This window comes from Balaenoptera musculus, chromosome 3 (genome assembly GCF_009873245.2).
Source record: "Balaenoptera musculus isolate JJ_BM4_2016_0621 chromosome 3, mBalMus1.pri.v3, whole genome shotgun sequence".
NCBI lineage: Eukaryota > Metazoa > Chordata > Mammalia > Artiodactyla > Balaenopteridae > Balaenoptera > Balaenoptera musculus.
The window spans coordinates 54,588,599-54,604,806 of NC_045787.1; the positions used below are offsets into that span (position 1 = coordinate 54,588,599).

The window sequence follows — 16,208 nt, forward strand, 5'->3', positions numbered from 1 at the left end:
AATATTCTAAGTCAATTATACTTCAACTAAAAACAATAAACATTAACATATCCACACACAAAAAAAGGCACTCTTAGAACGCAAAGAGTGAATCCTAATGTAAACTATGTACTTTGGGTGATAATGATGTGTCAATGTAGGTTCATCAGTTACAGCAAGGGTACCACTCTGGTAGGGGATGTTCATAACGGGGAGGCTATGTATGAGTAGGGCCAGGGGGTAGATGAGAAATCTAAATTTTTTTGCAACCCTAATTTTGCTCTGCAAAATAAACTCTATTAAGAAAAAAAAAGGCAGGGGCTTCCCTGGTGGTGCAGTGGTTAAGAATCCATCTGCCAACTCAGGGGACATGGATTCGAGCCCTGGTCTGGGAAGATCCCACATGCTGTGGAGCAACTAAGCCCGTGTGCCACAACTACTGAGCCTGTGCTCTAGGGCCCGCGAGCCATAACTGCTGAGCCCGCATGCCACAACTACTGAAGCCGCATGCCTAGAGCCTGTGCTCTGCAACAAGAGAAGCCACTGCAATGAGAAGCTGGCGCACTGCAACGAAGAGTAGCCCCCATTCGCTGCAACTAGAGAAAGCCCGCATGCAGCAACGAAGAACCAACGCAGCCAAAAATAAAATAAATTTCTTTAAAAAAAAAAGAAATTCTTTAAAAAAAAAAAAGCACTTATTCCAGAAAATTTTAAAGCTGTAAGTAGAACTCTTACTGAGACCTCATTTAGTTTATGTTCATTTAGTTGCTATTCCAGGTGGTTTGTACTATTTTTTGTAAATTTTTCAAGCAAACTAGTTGATTACAAAGCAAAATTAGATAAATGTATCTCAAATTCTATTATACAATAAAGTTGACTTTAAAGATATACTTTAACAAAGTTTATGACAAAGATTCTAGATTTATATATAAAATCCTGTTACCTGATCATATTACCTCTCTAATAAATTGTACAAATGCTCACTGGTGATAAAAAACAATGTTCACCAATATGTCACACGCATGGTTAGTGCTTTATTCTTTGAAGAATGGTTCTGAAACATCACACTAAGTCAGGCTGAAAGGTAACGTGTAAAATAGTTGTATAAGGATATAACATATGTACTGACTGTTCACGCTACAAAATCTTGATCATAGAGCTTATGATACACTTAGTTAGCAGCAGCACCCAGGTTTTCCAATAGTCATCATTTTTCTCTTGTCTGCATAGACTTCTTCTCATTGGCTGCCTTCTGCTTTTGTTGCATGATCTCAGAGTCCCTATATGGGGGAAAAAGGCTGTAAGTTGTTACAGAAAAACTGATTTTATGTTCTCATTTGTTTTCTATAATAATCCATTCAGTATATTAGAAAACAATTTAAAAGAAGATATAAACTTTCATGTCTTTCCATTTGCATGGACAGAGATAAAATGGGAAGGTGAAGAATGGAAAGGCTTTGAAGTCAGATCTTATTTTGAATACAGTCTGTACTGTTGTCATGACCTTGGATAACTAACCTCCAAGTCTTTTCAAAATTAGAGTAATACATATCAGGTTGTTCTGAGGAACACATACATACACACACACACACACACACACACACACACACACACAAGCACACCATCTGACATGAGGCAGCTATATGTAGAAATAATGGCAATTAATCTTGGTTGTCAACAAAGTTAATTCACTATAAATTTTTTCGTGAATGAAGGGGCATTTCAGAAGTCTTCTAGATATCCTAAGTGGTACCTAGGATTAGGACATAGATGTTATGAATCAATTCAGTTTCTTACAAGCCAAAAAGCAGGATATTCAGGGCATTTTCTTAACCCTTTGTGTCTCTGGCTGAAACTTCACATACTGTGAACTAAAACCAGATTACTTGGGCTGGATGGTCCACGAGCCCGTATTAAAAAATATATTAAATGTCTATGTATTCAACACCTACTATGTGCCAGGCACTTTGCTGGCTCTGGATTAAGTCCCACAACAACCCTGAGTTATTGTCCCTATGTTTCAGATTAAAAAAAAAAAGTTAAAGGTTTAGAGCTAAATAATTTGCCCCAAATCACATAAAAACTAAGGTCTGTCCAATTTCAAAGTCCAGGCTCTTTCCTATGTTGTTATTGCATATATTTAGTATTAGATTTTAATTCAGGATGAGTAGCTCTGTCCATGTTAGTAAGACATTTCTGAGAGGCCAATAGCAAAAACAAGGAATGAGAAGGAAGGAAAAACAAGACAGCTACAAAAAAAATGAGGTGTCCTGAATAAAAACAGTAATAGTTATTTTTCTGTTTGTAACCAAACTCTGCTGTGCTTGCTGTATGATCTTAGTAATGTTATTGAAGTTCAGAGCCCCAGTCTCTCATTGCATGTATTGGGGCTAATAGCACTTTTCATGATTATGATGAATAGAGGTAATAAATATAGAGCATCTAGCACAGAGCTTTGTAAGCAGTGGGTAGTCATTGAGCAGTGACTATCACTGAGCCAAGCTACACTAAGTTTCCCAATAAAAATATTATTTCAGGGTTACTGATCTGTACCATTCCACTGATTGGTTCACTTCTACTCCAATGTAAGTAAACAAATTTAAAGCAAAGCTTATCACTTTAACAATAAATGTCATAGAAAGACAATGTGAAGTGATAATTAAGGGCTTCAACTTCATTAAACTCTGACTGCATATCAGAATCACCTGGGGAGCTTTTAAAGTCAGGTTTAACTTAAGTATAATAAAATTTACCTAGAGCACCTTTTAATGTCCAACCCCACACCAATTAAATCAGGGCTGGGTGTAAGGCACAGGCTTGAGCAGACATCAAGTTTTCCCAGGTGGTTCTAATGTGCAGCCAGCCTTGAGAACCACAGAGAAGCCACAATGGAGCCTGTGTAGTCAATTCTTCACCTCGCCTCCAAGTTTCACATGAACAACAAAATTTGATTTTAGAATAAAATGAAATTTGGCTAACATTTTTTTAAAAGATGAATGTTTTTTTAAAAAAAATCTTAAGCTGTAGTCTCAAAGTATTGATATTTCTGTAGCAGTTTTGTATTGTCACTTGTATGTCAAGACAGTGCACCTGCATTCTCGCCAATCCAATGGATCTTCAGAAGTCAATATAACTACATATACTTTGTGTCTCTTTCAGAAGTTATCAATATAATTGGTGACCTGTCATCCAGACTAGTATGAGTAGGATGTCTGCTTGGAAAATGTTTACCCTCAGCACCTAACAATGTCTTGCACATGGAAGCTAAATGAAATTCTTATGGTTGTGGTGGAGTTGCATGAGATTCTCTGCAAGACAAATTATAGCTTGAGAGCTTTAAATTCTTCATCCATGGGTTGGGATAATGACTACCGCTTATAATTTTAGTATGCCTGGCACACAACAGATATGCAGCTGTTACCCCTTCCTGCAGGCCTAGCTCTACTAAGGATTTAAAAACTGCTTTCCATTCTCCAAAATGAAAACTTCTGCGACTTGAGAATTCCTTTAGTATAACTCACCTCTGTTTCCTCTGAGAGGCACTCAAGCTATCCTCTTTTCTTTTTCCCTTACTAATTTCCTGGGATTTCTTCATGTTTTTCTGGCGGGCAAGTTCTCGTTGATTTCCGCCTACAAAGAGAAATAGTGATGTTATTTTTCCATCTCCAAAATTAATAATTCCATTCTAAGGGTCTTATTTAAATGCATCTGAAGTTTGCTTTTTAAGAGATAAGCCAGCAGAGTACTGCACTGAATGGTGTTCCGGGGATCTGACGACAAGGAGGACGCTTAAAGGTAAACACTGAAGTTCCTGACAGTTTTATGATACCAGTTAAGATGTTCACTGGCTATAAACACCAGATTTCTTAAAAGAGGCGTTCCAATCGTCTGCCTCTGTGGGCCAGTATTCCAAAATAAGTTCTGGCTTTTGAGAGGTGTGGGTGGAGAGAGAAAGATACACCACAGATTACACCTCGCACACGTTGGCCCACCATAATTCAACTGTTAAGCGAGCATTACAGATGCCTGTAAAACATTACCTTCGAGGGCCAAACAAAAGAACTAGAGAGGAGACTTACAGCTCCCTGTCCTCGTTAGGCCTCACGACCTTGAGTATTAAGTACCAGCTATAAACCACCTCCAGACCAGGATCCCTCCCGGGGCTCCACACACCTCACCACCGGGGAGGTGCTCCTTACCGTGTAAACTCGCACCCGAGGGGCAGGCACCTGCCCGACCTTTCAGGCCGGACCGGAGCCAACCGTCCCTCTCCCTCTGCTGACTAAAAACCGGGTCACCACCGCGCCGGACGGAAGGGGTTTCACCAGCTGGCCTCCGCCTGCCCGCCCGCCGCGCCTTGGAACTCGACTTGCTCGCCGGACGCTCCCCGCCGCTTCCCCTACCCGTCCGTATACTCACGGGCCATGCTGACCACCGGACCGAGCCTGGAAAAGAGCGACTCGGAAAAGCAACGACTTGCTCGCACGCTCAGCGGCCGTCCCCACCCGTCGATCTGGAAGCCTAAGCCCGCGCGGACCCTCAGCAGGGATACGCCTGTGCTCGGTGGACGGCCCAGCCCAACGAGGCCAGACAACAGCAGACGGCGAGGCCGGCGAGTGACTGCGCGTGCGTGGCCGGGAGGGCGGGGCGGTGCCCGACTAGGGCCGAGGAGCCGCGGCTCCGGGGTTAGTCATCCGACCCCGGCGCCTTTCGGCCGTGCAATTTTGCCAGAGTCGAGAAAGCAGGCTCTGTGTCTGAGCGAGGCATAGACGTGTGTGGATTTTCCCTCTGTGTACCGGTCACTTGGACTTAACCAGCCTCTTTTTTTTTGATAACGACGTTAAACGCTACAATATCTAACTTTTCGAAAAGGAACGTTGCTTTTTTTCATCCCGTTGCAGAGGCGGGAAGGGGAGTAAGGGGACAGAACAGATTGAGGGTTAACTCTTTGAAAGCCAGTGTTGGCCCTTCATATTTTCCTTCTTTATTCACGCACCAAGCCTGCAAGGTAGACTTCATTGTTCTCATTTTATGAAACAGGCGGCCGAGACTCTGAGACCAGAAGCGCTGACCTAATAGGTAGGGACGGGTAGAAATAAGATTCAAATTTAAAACGGACTTCAAAGTCTGTTCATTTCCCGTTTGATCCCAGTGCCCTTGTCACTCGACAGTACTTTAGGAGTTCTGTGGCTCTGTGCCTGGGTTGTGTGATGGGGAGAGAATGCTAGGGAATGAAGTCTTACCACGAATTCAGAATAGCCCAGAATAACCTTAAACCTATGTAAAAGCTATGGAGCATCTGCCATTGCTAGAAACAGATGTGTAAAGATGCTTGATACTTATTTTCTTCATCTATTCTGTTAATTATTACAAACTGAGAAATGTGTAGAGTTAGTCTGGACACCCTGAAATAACCCTTTTTTTTTTTAAAGTTTTTAATTTGGAAGATTTCAAACATATACAAAAGTATAGAAAATACTATAATGGACCTCCAAGTATATAAGACCAAGCTTCAACAATTTTTATTTCATCTCATAAAAATTACCTGAGGGTTCTGGAGATGGAATGTCTGGGTTGAAAGCCCAGCTCTCCCAATGAGTAGTTATGTGAACTTGGGAATGTCACTTCATTGCATTAAAGCTTCCTTATTAGTAAAATGGGGAGGTAATTGTACCTCCTTCATTAATCAAGTTAATATATGTGAAGTAGTAAGTGCCCAGCACAGGATAGCACTCAACATATTAGCTATACTTGTCATCATTCTTTCAACCTCAGAGAGCCTTTCGTGCTTATCACTCTCCCTACATCCCACCCCTCCTCCTCAATACTGCTTACAGGCCAGGTGTCTCCACTTAGGGACCTCTTCTGCAGTAACTTGAGCAGGGGAAAAGATTGACTTTCTGGCCAGGCTCTTTATAAAGAGACCATCTAAAGAGGAAGGGAGGGAAGGAGTTTGGGATTGAACTTAAGTAGAGTTGTTTCTGTGTGTGGTCTTAAGAGTCTAATTGAGCTTTTTCTTTGCAACTGAAAATATAGTTTTTGAGTTGTAGGGATACACATGATGTATCCCATGTATACAAGAAATGTTGGGTGTGTTTGCCAGAGAAAACTGGAGAATTTTAAAATTACTATGATGCCGTTAAGACTGTACAAACTAGGAGGAATTATGTGACCGCCCAAGGTCACACAGCTAGCCGTGAGCTGAGCCACGATCAAAACTTGAGTCTCAGAATTATTTTAAAATGATGAATTGGGCGATTGGGATTGACATGTATACACTGATGTGTATAAAATTGATGACTAATAAGAACCTGCTGTATAAAAAAGTAAATAAAATAAAATTCAAAAATTCAAAAAAAAGACTGTACAAACTTGGGATGTGTAACAAATAGCTTATGATTTTATGTTAAATAGTAAAATTGAATCTGACTCTGTTCCCATCCCTTTACAAATGGGAAATTAAATCCTAGTCATTATTTACTTCTTTACCTGCAGAATTGTGGGAGTACCATAGACTCTTAGGTGAAACAGAGAGTTTGGGGAAAGGCCTTATGTCTTCAGTCTATACTGGAATATGTTGTTTAAAGCTGTATGGTTCTGGCAGTAGCTCCAAGATTCCTGAGATATCTGCAGCAGGGGTTATTTTTCTCAACTCCTTGGGCTTCCTTAGGTGTGTTTGAGGTCCTATTCCCTCTCCAGAGTACTGGAGGGAGCCCACAGACCTCCATTTCCTTCCCAGTCTTGAAAGAATCTTTTCTCTCTGTACTTTCAGCCTTGCTTTCCTACTCTTAAAAACACTTGTCTCTCTTCTTTCTCCTTCTGGATGACCTAGCAATCTCTTCAATCAGTTCGGGATTTTATTTCTTTGACATTTTGTCATTGTAGCAGGATGTTCTTGTAGAATTTTCTTCTCCTTCCAAGAAGGAAGTCAGCCCTTTGTTTTCCATGAATCAGGGGAATTGTATTACTGGTTCAAACACTGGCCCATAATCTCTAGTGTCAGCCTCATCTCTGGACATTTTCCCTCTCATCATAGAGGACTTCCCTAACCACCCTACATAAAGTAAGCCAGCCTCCCATTAACCTCTGTCATATTACCCTCTAAATTTCTTTCATGGCATTTAATAATTCTTAAATTATCTTGTTCATTTGTTGAATTTTCCTTTCCCACACAGAATGTCTTGCTTATTGCTCTGTTGCTCCCTCCTGAAGCAGATTAAGAATGCTCACGTTAATTCACAAAGTTTTGGGACTAGCCTGGTGCTCCAGTGGGTAAGACTCTGAGCGCCCACTGCAGGGGGCCCGGGGTTCGATCCCTGGTCAGGGAACTAGATGCTGCATGCATGGCACCAGTTAAGATCCTGCATGCCACAATGACGATCCCAAGCGCAGCAACTAAGACCCGGTGCACCAAAATAAATTTTTAAAAAATAAATATTTTTTAAAAGTTCCATGTTTCTCCCCAAATGAGCCTAATAACAGACTTTTAAAAATTTTTACAAAGTTTTTTTTTTTTTTTTTAATTCACACACACACACACTGTATTTTATTTTTACAAAAAATTTTTACAAAGTTTTAACCATAATTTTTTCCTTTTTTTCTTCTTTTTAAACTTTTGGCTGTGCCGCGGGGCTTGCGGGACCTTAGTTCCCTGATCAGGGATGGAACCCATGCCCTCAGCAGTGAAAGTGCGGAGTCCTAACCACTGGACCACCAGGGAATTCCCATTAACTATAATAATTTTTGAACAGGTATTACATTCACATTAAAAACTAAACAAGGATATACAGTGAATGTTCTTTTTTCCCACGTTGTGTTTCCCAGAAACGCAGTTCCCTTTCTAGGAGTTAACTATTCTCACTTTCTTCACACTTTAATTTCTAATCTATGTTCTACTCATTTTAGAATTAAAAAAAAAATAAATTTATTTATTTATTTATGGCTGTGTTGGGTCTTCGTTGCTGTGCTTGGGCTTTCTCGAGTTGCGGTGAGCGGTGGCTACTCTTCGTTGTGGTGCGAGGGCTTCTCATTGTCGTGGCTTCTCTTGTTGCGGAGCACGGGCTCTAGGTGCGCGGGCTTCAGTAGTTGTGGCACGTGGGCTCAGTAGTTGTGGCTCCCAGGCTCTAGAACTCAGGCTCAGTAGTTGTGGCGCACGGGGATCTTCCCCCTCCAGGGCTCAGGGCTCGAACCCATGTCCCTTGCATTGGCAGGCAGATTCTTAACCACTGCGCCACCAGGGAAGCCTCTCATTTTAGAATTTTTAAGCCTTAGGGATGTGCTGATGAACAGGCAGTGTTCTACAGGACCCTCTTAAAAAAAAAAAAAGCCAGCAATTTGTTTTTGTTTTTTGGTTTTGCCAGCATTCTCCCCCCCACCCCCACCCCGCCTCGCCGCGCAGCTTGCGGGATCTTAGTTCCCAACCAGGGATGGAGTCCGCACCACCCCCAGCGGACGCGCGGAGTCTTAACCACTGGACAGCCAGGGAAGTCCTACGGCCAGGGATTTTAATAGTTCCTGTAAAAGTTTGGGCTGAAGGACTGACTACCTCCTTCCGCTCTTTTGAACAAATCCTGAGGAGCCCTGGAGAGGTAAGAGTACACCGTCTGGCGTCTCAATTTCCGGTTCGCAGGTAACCCAGGCTCCATAACTTGACGGTTACCATGGCTCCGGTGCTGTGCGTCATTCCGCGGCGCTGGATGATGACGCAATCAGTTCCGGCGCCCTCTGAGGGCGGGGGAATAAGGTACCGGGGGAAACTTAGCTTTAGTGTAGCAGGGTCATGAAGAAGAGGCGGCGGCGGGAGATCGGAGGCGGCGGCGGGGGCGTGAAACTGCGGTAGCTGCCCGCTGGGCTGGTGGTGTGGCTTTGTGGGAAAGGCGTAGTTCCTAAAGCCCTCTCTGGGCAGCGGCCGGGGCTCGGGGTTGAGAGCGGCCGTGGGGTCGCCTCCCCGGGCCCCCTGGCTCCGCCATGTTCCGCAGGGCACGCCTTAGTGTGAAGCCCAATGTCAGGCCTGGAGCAGGCGCCAGGGGCTCCACCGCCCCCAATCCACAGCGTGAACGAGAGGCTCCCAGGCCGCCGGAGCCTGCAGCGGCCTCTGTCCCGAAGCCAGCGGAATCCACAGATGTGCCTCCAGTGGACTGCGGGGAAGCGGAGCCCAGAGAAAAGACTCCCAAGAGCAGGTAAGCACTTGCAGAGGGGAGCATTTTCATCTGCCCCGCCTCTCCGGGCGTGTCACCTGGAAGCTGAGCAAAGAAACTTTACCGTAGAAGTACCCCCTCGCTTGTACTAAGCCTGACAGTTGAGGCCGAAGAACACACTGCCAACTGTAGTTGGTCCCTCTAACTACGGTGTGGCAAGTGTGGATTTTGTTACAGCGTGTAGATTCTCGGGGAGGGGACCATGTCTTCAAGTGGTGGTGGGAGGAATCCAGGTCTAGCGGTCCAAGAAAATCCACACGTGGTACTATTCAATAAAAACTGCAGTTTTCATTCTTTTGGAGTACTTTACGGGAGTAAGTTGTCTTTTTTTAAATCTTGAAAACATTTATTTTTAAAAGAAATGCAGTGTTACTTTGATTCTGCTGATTTATGTCAATGGAAAGGAAGTCTGGTTACTTATTTTGATTTGAGGGTGTGCCTCTTTAACTATGGTGACCATGTTTTCTGAACAGAAAAGCATGTGTCATGTACCACATTTAGATTCAGGATTCTTCTTCTTAAGTTAACAATTTATGGACTTTGCCCAGGCAGAATGTACTCATCTGCAAAATGGGGATAATGTAACTCTTGCTTCGGAGAGTTATTGTGGAGATTAGAAATAACTGATATAAACTGTCTTGCATAGGACATGACAGAATAGTTGCCTACCTTTAGGTGTTTAAAGGTGATGGAGCAAAGTAGTTAAAGTTAAGACATGTTGAGCTAATAATGGCCTCTGTTTTTATACTATAAATGTGAGGAAACCAGTGAAAACCAACCCTATTAAATAACAGTGAGATGGTATAAATTTATACTGTGACAGGAAGGTGACAATTTTATTCTTTTCTCTTTTGGCTTGGCTTCTGTTGACCTCAGCTGGTGCTGAGTATAGAGTATTATTTTGATAGCTTAATGATGCTTAGTAATTTCCAAGTTTCTTACATGAATTTGTTTCAGAATTTCTCCCAACAGTGGAATAGAAATACCAGTTACTGTTAAATTAATAAAGTTCACAGAGATCCTGTTAACTACATGTGAATGTATGATTATTGATAATTTAGTAAATTACTTATTCTGTAGTCTTGAGACATTTAAGCTCAAGGATATTGCTTTCTTAGACTTGACATTTAGGGACTATACTTGGTTTTTTATCATGTGTTTCCTTTTTTTTTTGGTGGGTCTTTGCTAATTGTAAAAATCCATAGGGTATATGTTCTGTCCTTATGCATTCATCTTGATTGGGTGAAATGCAAATGGCACATGTATCACATTATAAGGGCTGAGATAAAAATTTAAATTGGATACTTTTTGGAAAAATTATTCTATAGGTTTAGGCATTTTTTCACTTTTATATACAACTAATCATAACATATGAAAAAAGTAGACTGCTTTTAATTCTTGACTTATACCCTCTTAATTTGCTTTCAGGCCATTCCTGAAATATTTATATCCAATCTGAATTTGGATATGTAATTTGAAGTGACTGAGTACTTTTTTTGAGTGAAGAGTTTATTTTGATAGCTGAATAAGTAGAGTTATACCTGACAAAAGATAAATGATTTTTGCCTCAAACAGAATTTGGTTTGATTAATGTAGCTAAATGAATGTCTTCAAATACTGCAATACAAATATTTCAGAGGTTTGATATTTTGTTTGGTTTAACTGATCTCAAGTTGATAATTAAAATAAAATGCCAAAAATTTAGATCACTTTAGGAAGTGTCAATGTGGATTATAAACTTAATTTTATAAAACAACTCTCATTTAATGGTGTACAGTCTGTAAAAATACTGAATCACTATGCTGTACACCAGAAACTAATATAATATTGTAAATCAACTATATTTCAATTAAAAAAATTTTTTTAGAGCTATCAAAAGAAAAAAAACCTCTCAGTTATCGAGTAATTCAAATTAGGCAAATTAAGCTTTGTTTTGTAACTTAGGTTTTTTGTTTGTTTTTTGAGGTACCTAGCATGAGCATAAAACTATGTGCTATAATGTTCTTAGGGATTTGAAGTTTGAAAAGGATCATCAGTCTTCATTAGAATTCCATATCTGTTAAAAATATGTACTGAACAAAAATTTTATTGCAACCACTGTTTAAGTCATTGATTATTACTAATGAGATTTTGCTCTTCTGGATTTTTGTCAGACTAGTTGTTAAGCCTCAAATATTTAAAAGAAGATCCATGGTGCCCTTTTTTTTTTTTCTTTTTAAATTTCAACAGTGATGAAAAGACTGATGGTGGGAAGGATGTTGAAGAATCCAGTAAATCTTCCTCTACCGTTTCACAGAGAAGAAAGCGAGTATCAAGTACTTTTAGTCTGGTTAAACCTAGTGTCAGTGTTCCTTCAGAACCTCATCCTTTATCTACAGTTAATCAAGAAGCTCCACAGCCAAACCCTGTTCCAACAAAAGAGAAACAGCCGTGCTCAGACAGATACCGGATATATAAAGCCCAGAAACTGAGAGAAATGTTAAAAGAAGAATTGAGGAAAGAGAAGGTATGGTAGAAAAATCAGAATTCTGATTGTTGCCTGCTAGATTTCTGTTTTTATGTTAGGCATCATTTGGAGGAAGAACAAGCATCTGTAGCATTTTGATGAGGAAAACAAAACCAAGTAACAGCCCTCATGTTAATAGAATATCCCCTTTTGTTTGTTTGTTTGTTTTTTGCTGCCCAGATCTTTCCCAACCAGGGATTGGACCCGTGCCCCCTGCAGTGGAAGCGCAGAGTCTTAACCACTGGACTGCCAGGGAAGTCCCACAATATCCCCTTTTGTTAACAGAACGATTGAGAAGCACCATAGAGTTAATAAGCTATTTTTTCCACGATATTAATTTTTGCATATTTTTTTCATCTATATTTCATTGTTTTTGGCGGAGGCCACAAATAGAAGTTTTACATGTGTGCACACACGTATACAGATACACGTACAGATGTATTTATAAACTAAACCTTCAGTGAGATTTTTCGTGAAAATGTCCAGTTGACGCGAGTTATATTCATTTGAATTAAGACAAGTGTAGTTGAACAAAATGAATTGGTGATGTTTTCTAAATTGACAAATTTAGACTAGTGTCTAGCAAATAGTAAGAGCCCGACAAATGTCAGCTCTTATTATTAATTTATAGAATGCCCCCCTTTTTTTAACTAAGAGGAAGGCACTTATCTTTTTTTTTAAAAATTAATTAATTTATTTATTTTTGGCTGTGTTGGGTCTTCGTTTCTGTGCGAGGGCTTTCTCTAGCTGCGGCAAGCAGGGGCCACTCTTCATCGCGGTGCGCGGGCCTCTCACTGTCGCGGCCTCTCTTGTTACGGAGCACAGGCTCCAGATGCGCAGGCTCAGTAGTTGTGGCTCACGGGCCTAGTTGCTCCGCAGCATGTGGGATCTTCCCAGACCAGGGCTCGAACCTGTGTCCCCTGCATTGGCAGGCAGACTCTCAACCACTGCGCCACCAGGGAAGCCCGAAGGCACTTATCTTGGCGCTTTTTTTTTTTGGCCGTGCCACACAGCTTGCAGGATCTTAGTTTCTTGACCAGGGATTGAACCCACGCCCTTGGCAGTAAAGCATGGAGTCCTAAGCACTGGACTGCCAGGGAATTCCCCCTTGGTGCTTTATATTCATTATCTCATTTAAATATCTCAACTGTGTGAAGTGGCTATCACTATTTACACAGGAGGAGGAGGAAATAAGCTCAGAGAGGTTATTTGCTTTGTATCCAACATCAGTGGAGGATATGGGATTTGAATTCATATCTTCTAAAATCTAAGCCTCTAAAAATGTTCTCTGTTTTATAGAATCTGCTTAATTAGATTTATTTGGGGGAATTAAAAATTAAACATTTGCTTCAAGAATTTTATAAAATATGCAGAATTCCAGTTCACTACAGGGCAAATAAAAGCTATGTATAAATTTTCAGTACACTATTGTAGTTAGTCAGCATCAGTAAGCATGATTTTATACATTGAGCTTTTATGTAGTCCCAGTCACTTTATTTATTTATTTATTATTTTTTGGCTGTGCCACATGGCACGCGGGATCTTAGTTACCTGACCAGGGATTGAACCCCGGCCCCCTGCAGTGGAAGCCTGGAGTCCTAACGACTGGACCGCCAGGGAAGTCCCAAGTCCCAGTCACTTTAGTGTTTTAAAATCCCTTTATGTGCTACAACTTTTTAATATTCAGTTTATAAAATTTTTCCTCAAATTAGGCATAATTGTGATAGGAATAATGTTCAAGCATTTGCAATGAATGCAACAATAGGCTGTATACTTAAATATATACATCTAAAATTCTTCGTTTTTAAAATTTTTTTAAATTTATTTTTATTTTTTTGGACTGCCAGGGAATTCCCCTAAAATTTATATATTTATAAAATAAAGTAAAATTTATATATTTATAAAATATATAAATAATGTATTTATAAAATAAAAGTATCTCTGTGTGTTTGTGTATCTAGAAGCAATGGAAACACAAATATGCTGTAAATGAAAGTCAGAGGCCACCAGATCGTTCCAAAATGACTATGAGAGACTTCATATATTACCTGCCAGATAACAATCCAATGACGTAAGTAAACTTTATTTCTATTTTACTTTCTTTGAGTATATAGTGATTTAAGTAAGTATCACTTTTAGAGTACAGTCTCATGTTTTCCAACAACATGTTGACAAAATTTATAGCACATATGATGTTTTTTTGGGTAAGAATTTTATAACAAAAATTAGTGGTATTTTGGACTTCCCTGGTGGCTCAGTGGTTAAGAATCCGCCTGCCAATGCAGGGGACACGGGTTCGATCCCTGGTCCAGGAAGATCCCACATGCCGCAGAGCAACTAAGCCCATGTGCCACAAACGAGCCTGCACCCCAGAGCCTGTGAGCCTGCGCCTCAGAGCCCGTGAGCCGCAACTACTGAAGCCCGTGTGCCTAGAGCCTGTGCTCCGCAACAAGAGAAGCCACTGCAGTGAGAAGCCCGCGCACTGCAACAAAGAGTAGCCCCCGCTTGCCGCAACTAGAGAAAGCCCGCACGCAGTGATGAAGACGCAACACAGCCAAAAAACAAAAAAAACAAATTAGTGCTATTTCAAGTAACTTTTCTTGGGATGGTAAAGATGCCCTTTACCTCTGAGATTAAAAAAAAATTTCTTTTGTTATATTACCGAGATGTAGTAAAACCAACTAAACAACTTTTCTCTAATCAAGTTTGCCATTTACATTTCTTACATACTATAAGGTGATCTAAAGGGGTGATCTAATTTTTTTTTTTGAAGATTTATTTATTTATTGATTGATTGATTGATTGATTGCTATGTTAGGTCTTTGTTTCTGTGCTAGGGCTTTCTCTAGTTGCGGCAAGTGGGGGCCACTCTTCATCGCGGTGCGCGGGCCTCTCACTATCGCGGCCTCTCTTGTTGCGGAGCACAGGCTCCAGACGCGCAGGCTCAGTAGTTGTGGCTCACGGGCCTAGTTGCTCCGCGGCATGTGGGATCTTCCCAGACCAGGGCTCGAACCCGTGTCCCCTGCATTAGCAGGCAGACTCTCAACCACTGCGCCACCAGGGAAGCCAGGGGTGATCTAATTTTTATATCCTACCTCCTCATTAAATACAGTGGCATTTGATTAACAAATCTTCCAAGAACAAAGCTTCTTTAATCAAAGTTAGCCTGGGGAGGCAGAGAGTTTATAATAAATCTCCTCACTGTGTTGTTGATGGTGTAGCAGGTGAATGTAGGAGTAATGGCATATTTTCAGTGTAGTCTTTTTCAGGCTCAGTACGTCTTTGGCTTAGTTAAGAGAAGAGCCAGAAACCTAGGTTTTGAGTTGTTTGACATCTAGGACTTGGAAACAAGCCACTTAGGTTGTTTCATGCCTTCACTGAGGAATTAGAGGGAAGAGTGTTCCCTACTTAGGGCCTAACAAATTGTTTATATTGATGACAAAAGTCTTTGACTGAAAAATGGAGTGTTGGACCACACCATCATTAATGGTAGTGTTATGGTATATCATAAAAAAAAATTGCAAGTTAAAATTATTTGCTTCTTCCTCAGATAGAATTGACAAAATGTAAATTGCTTATTTATTAAAAGGTATGTTTTGACTTGTGTTTAATAGTTCTTCACTGGAGCAAGAAAAGAAAACTGAAAAATCACTGACACCAGTCCAGACAAGAGAGTAAGCATCTCATCTGTTTTGAATATATTCTGTTATGGGTAAATTTTTTTGAAAAATGAAATAAAATGATGCCTCCTGTTTTAGTTAAATTACATGTGATAGGAATTTTTAAATGGAATCACAAGAATAAAAGTTACTGCTTGATTTAAGTCAACATGAAAGCCTCACACTCCTTGTGTATTACATGTATAAATAGAGTTATGACTTTAAATGAAAGCTTTTAGAATTAAAAAGGGTTTTGTTTCAGAATGATAATATTCACATGGTACAAAATTCAAAAGGAACAAACGTGTACTGAGAAAAGTTTTCCAACTTTGTTTTTCTGCCGTCTAGTCCGTCTTCCTGCAGGCCACAAATGTTACCACATTTTTAACGTATCTTTCTAGTTCTAGTCTATGTCTATCCAAGCAAACATAGTTTTTTTTCTATTTCCTTTTCTTTCCTTTCTCCTTTCCCCTTCCTTTTCTTTTCTTTTTTTAAAATTATTAGCACCTTTAATTATTTATTTATTTATTTTTTGGGCTGTGTTGGGTCTTCGTTTCTGTGTGAGGGCTTCCTCTAGTTGCGGCAAGCGGGGGCTGCTCTTCATCGCGGTGCGCGGGCCTCTCACTATCGCGGCCTCTCTTGTTACGGAGCACAGGCTCCAGACGCGCAGGCTCAGTAGTTGTGGCTCACGGGCCTAGTTGTCCAGCAGCATGTGGGATCCTCCCAGACCAGGGCTCGAACCCGTGTCCCCTGCATTAGCAGGCAGATTCTCAACCACTGCGCCACCAGGGAAGCCCCCTTTTTTTTTTTTAAAGCATTTTGTATACACTGTCCTTCAGTAGGTATAGTTTTGATGCCAGTTAGAGA

General features: G+C 40.8%; 1 protein-coding gene across 1 annotated transcript in view; it reads left to right on the plus strand.

Moving 5' to 3' along the window:
- The first annotated feature begins 4,993 nt into the window (after positions 1–4,993).
- BDP1 (B double prime 1, subunit of RNA polymerase III transcription initiation factor IIIB) overlaps positions 4,994–16,208 on the plus strand; it is a 91,375-nt gene continuing 80,160 nt past the window's right edge. The window contains exons 1-5 of the mRNA XM_036847106.1: positions 4,994–5,058; positions 8,609–9,158; positions 11,406–11,682; positions 13,644–13,753; positions 15,297–15,356. Coding sequence (XP_036703001.1) covers positions 8,947–9,158; positions 11,406–11,682; positions 13,644–13,753; positions 15,297–15,356 — 659 coding nt within the window. The 5' untranslated portion in view covers positions 4,994–5,058; positions 8,609–8,946. The remainder of the gene's footprint in view (positions 5,059–8,608; positions 9,159–11,405; positions 11,683–13,643; positions 13,754–15,296; positions 15,357–16,208) is intronic.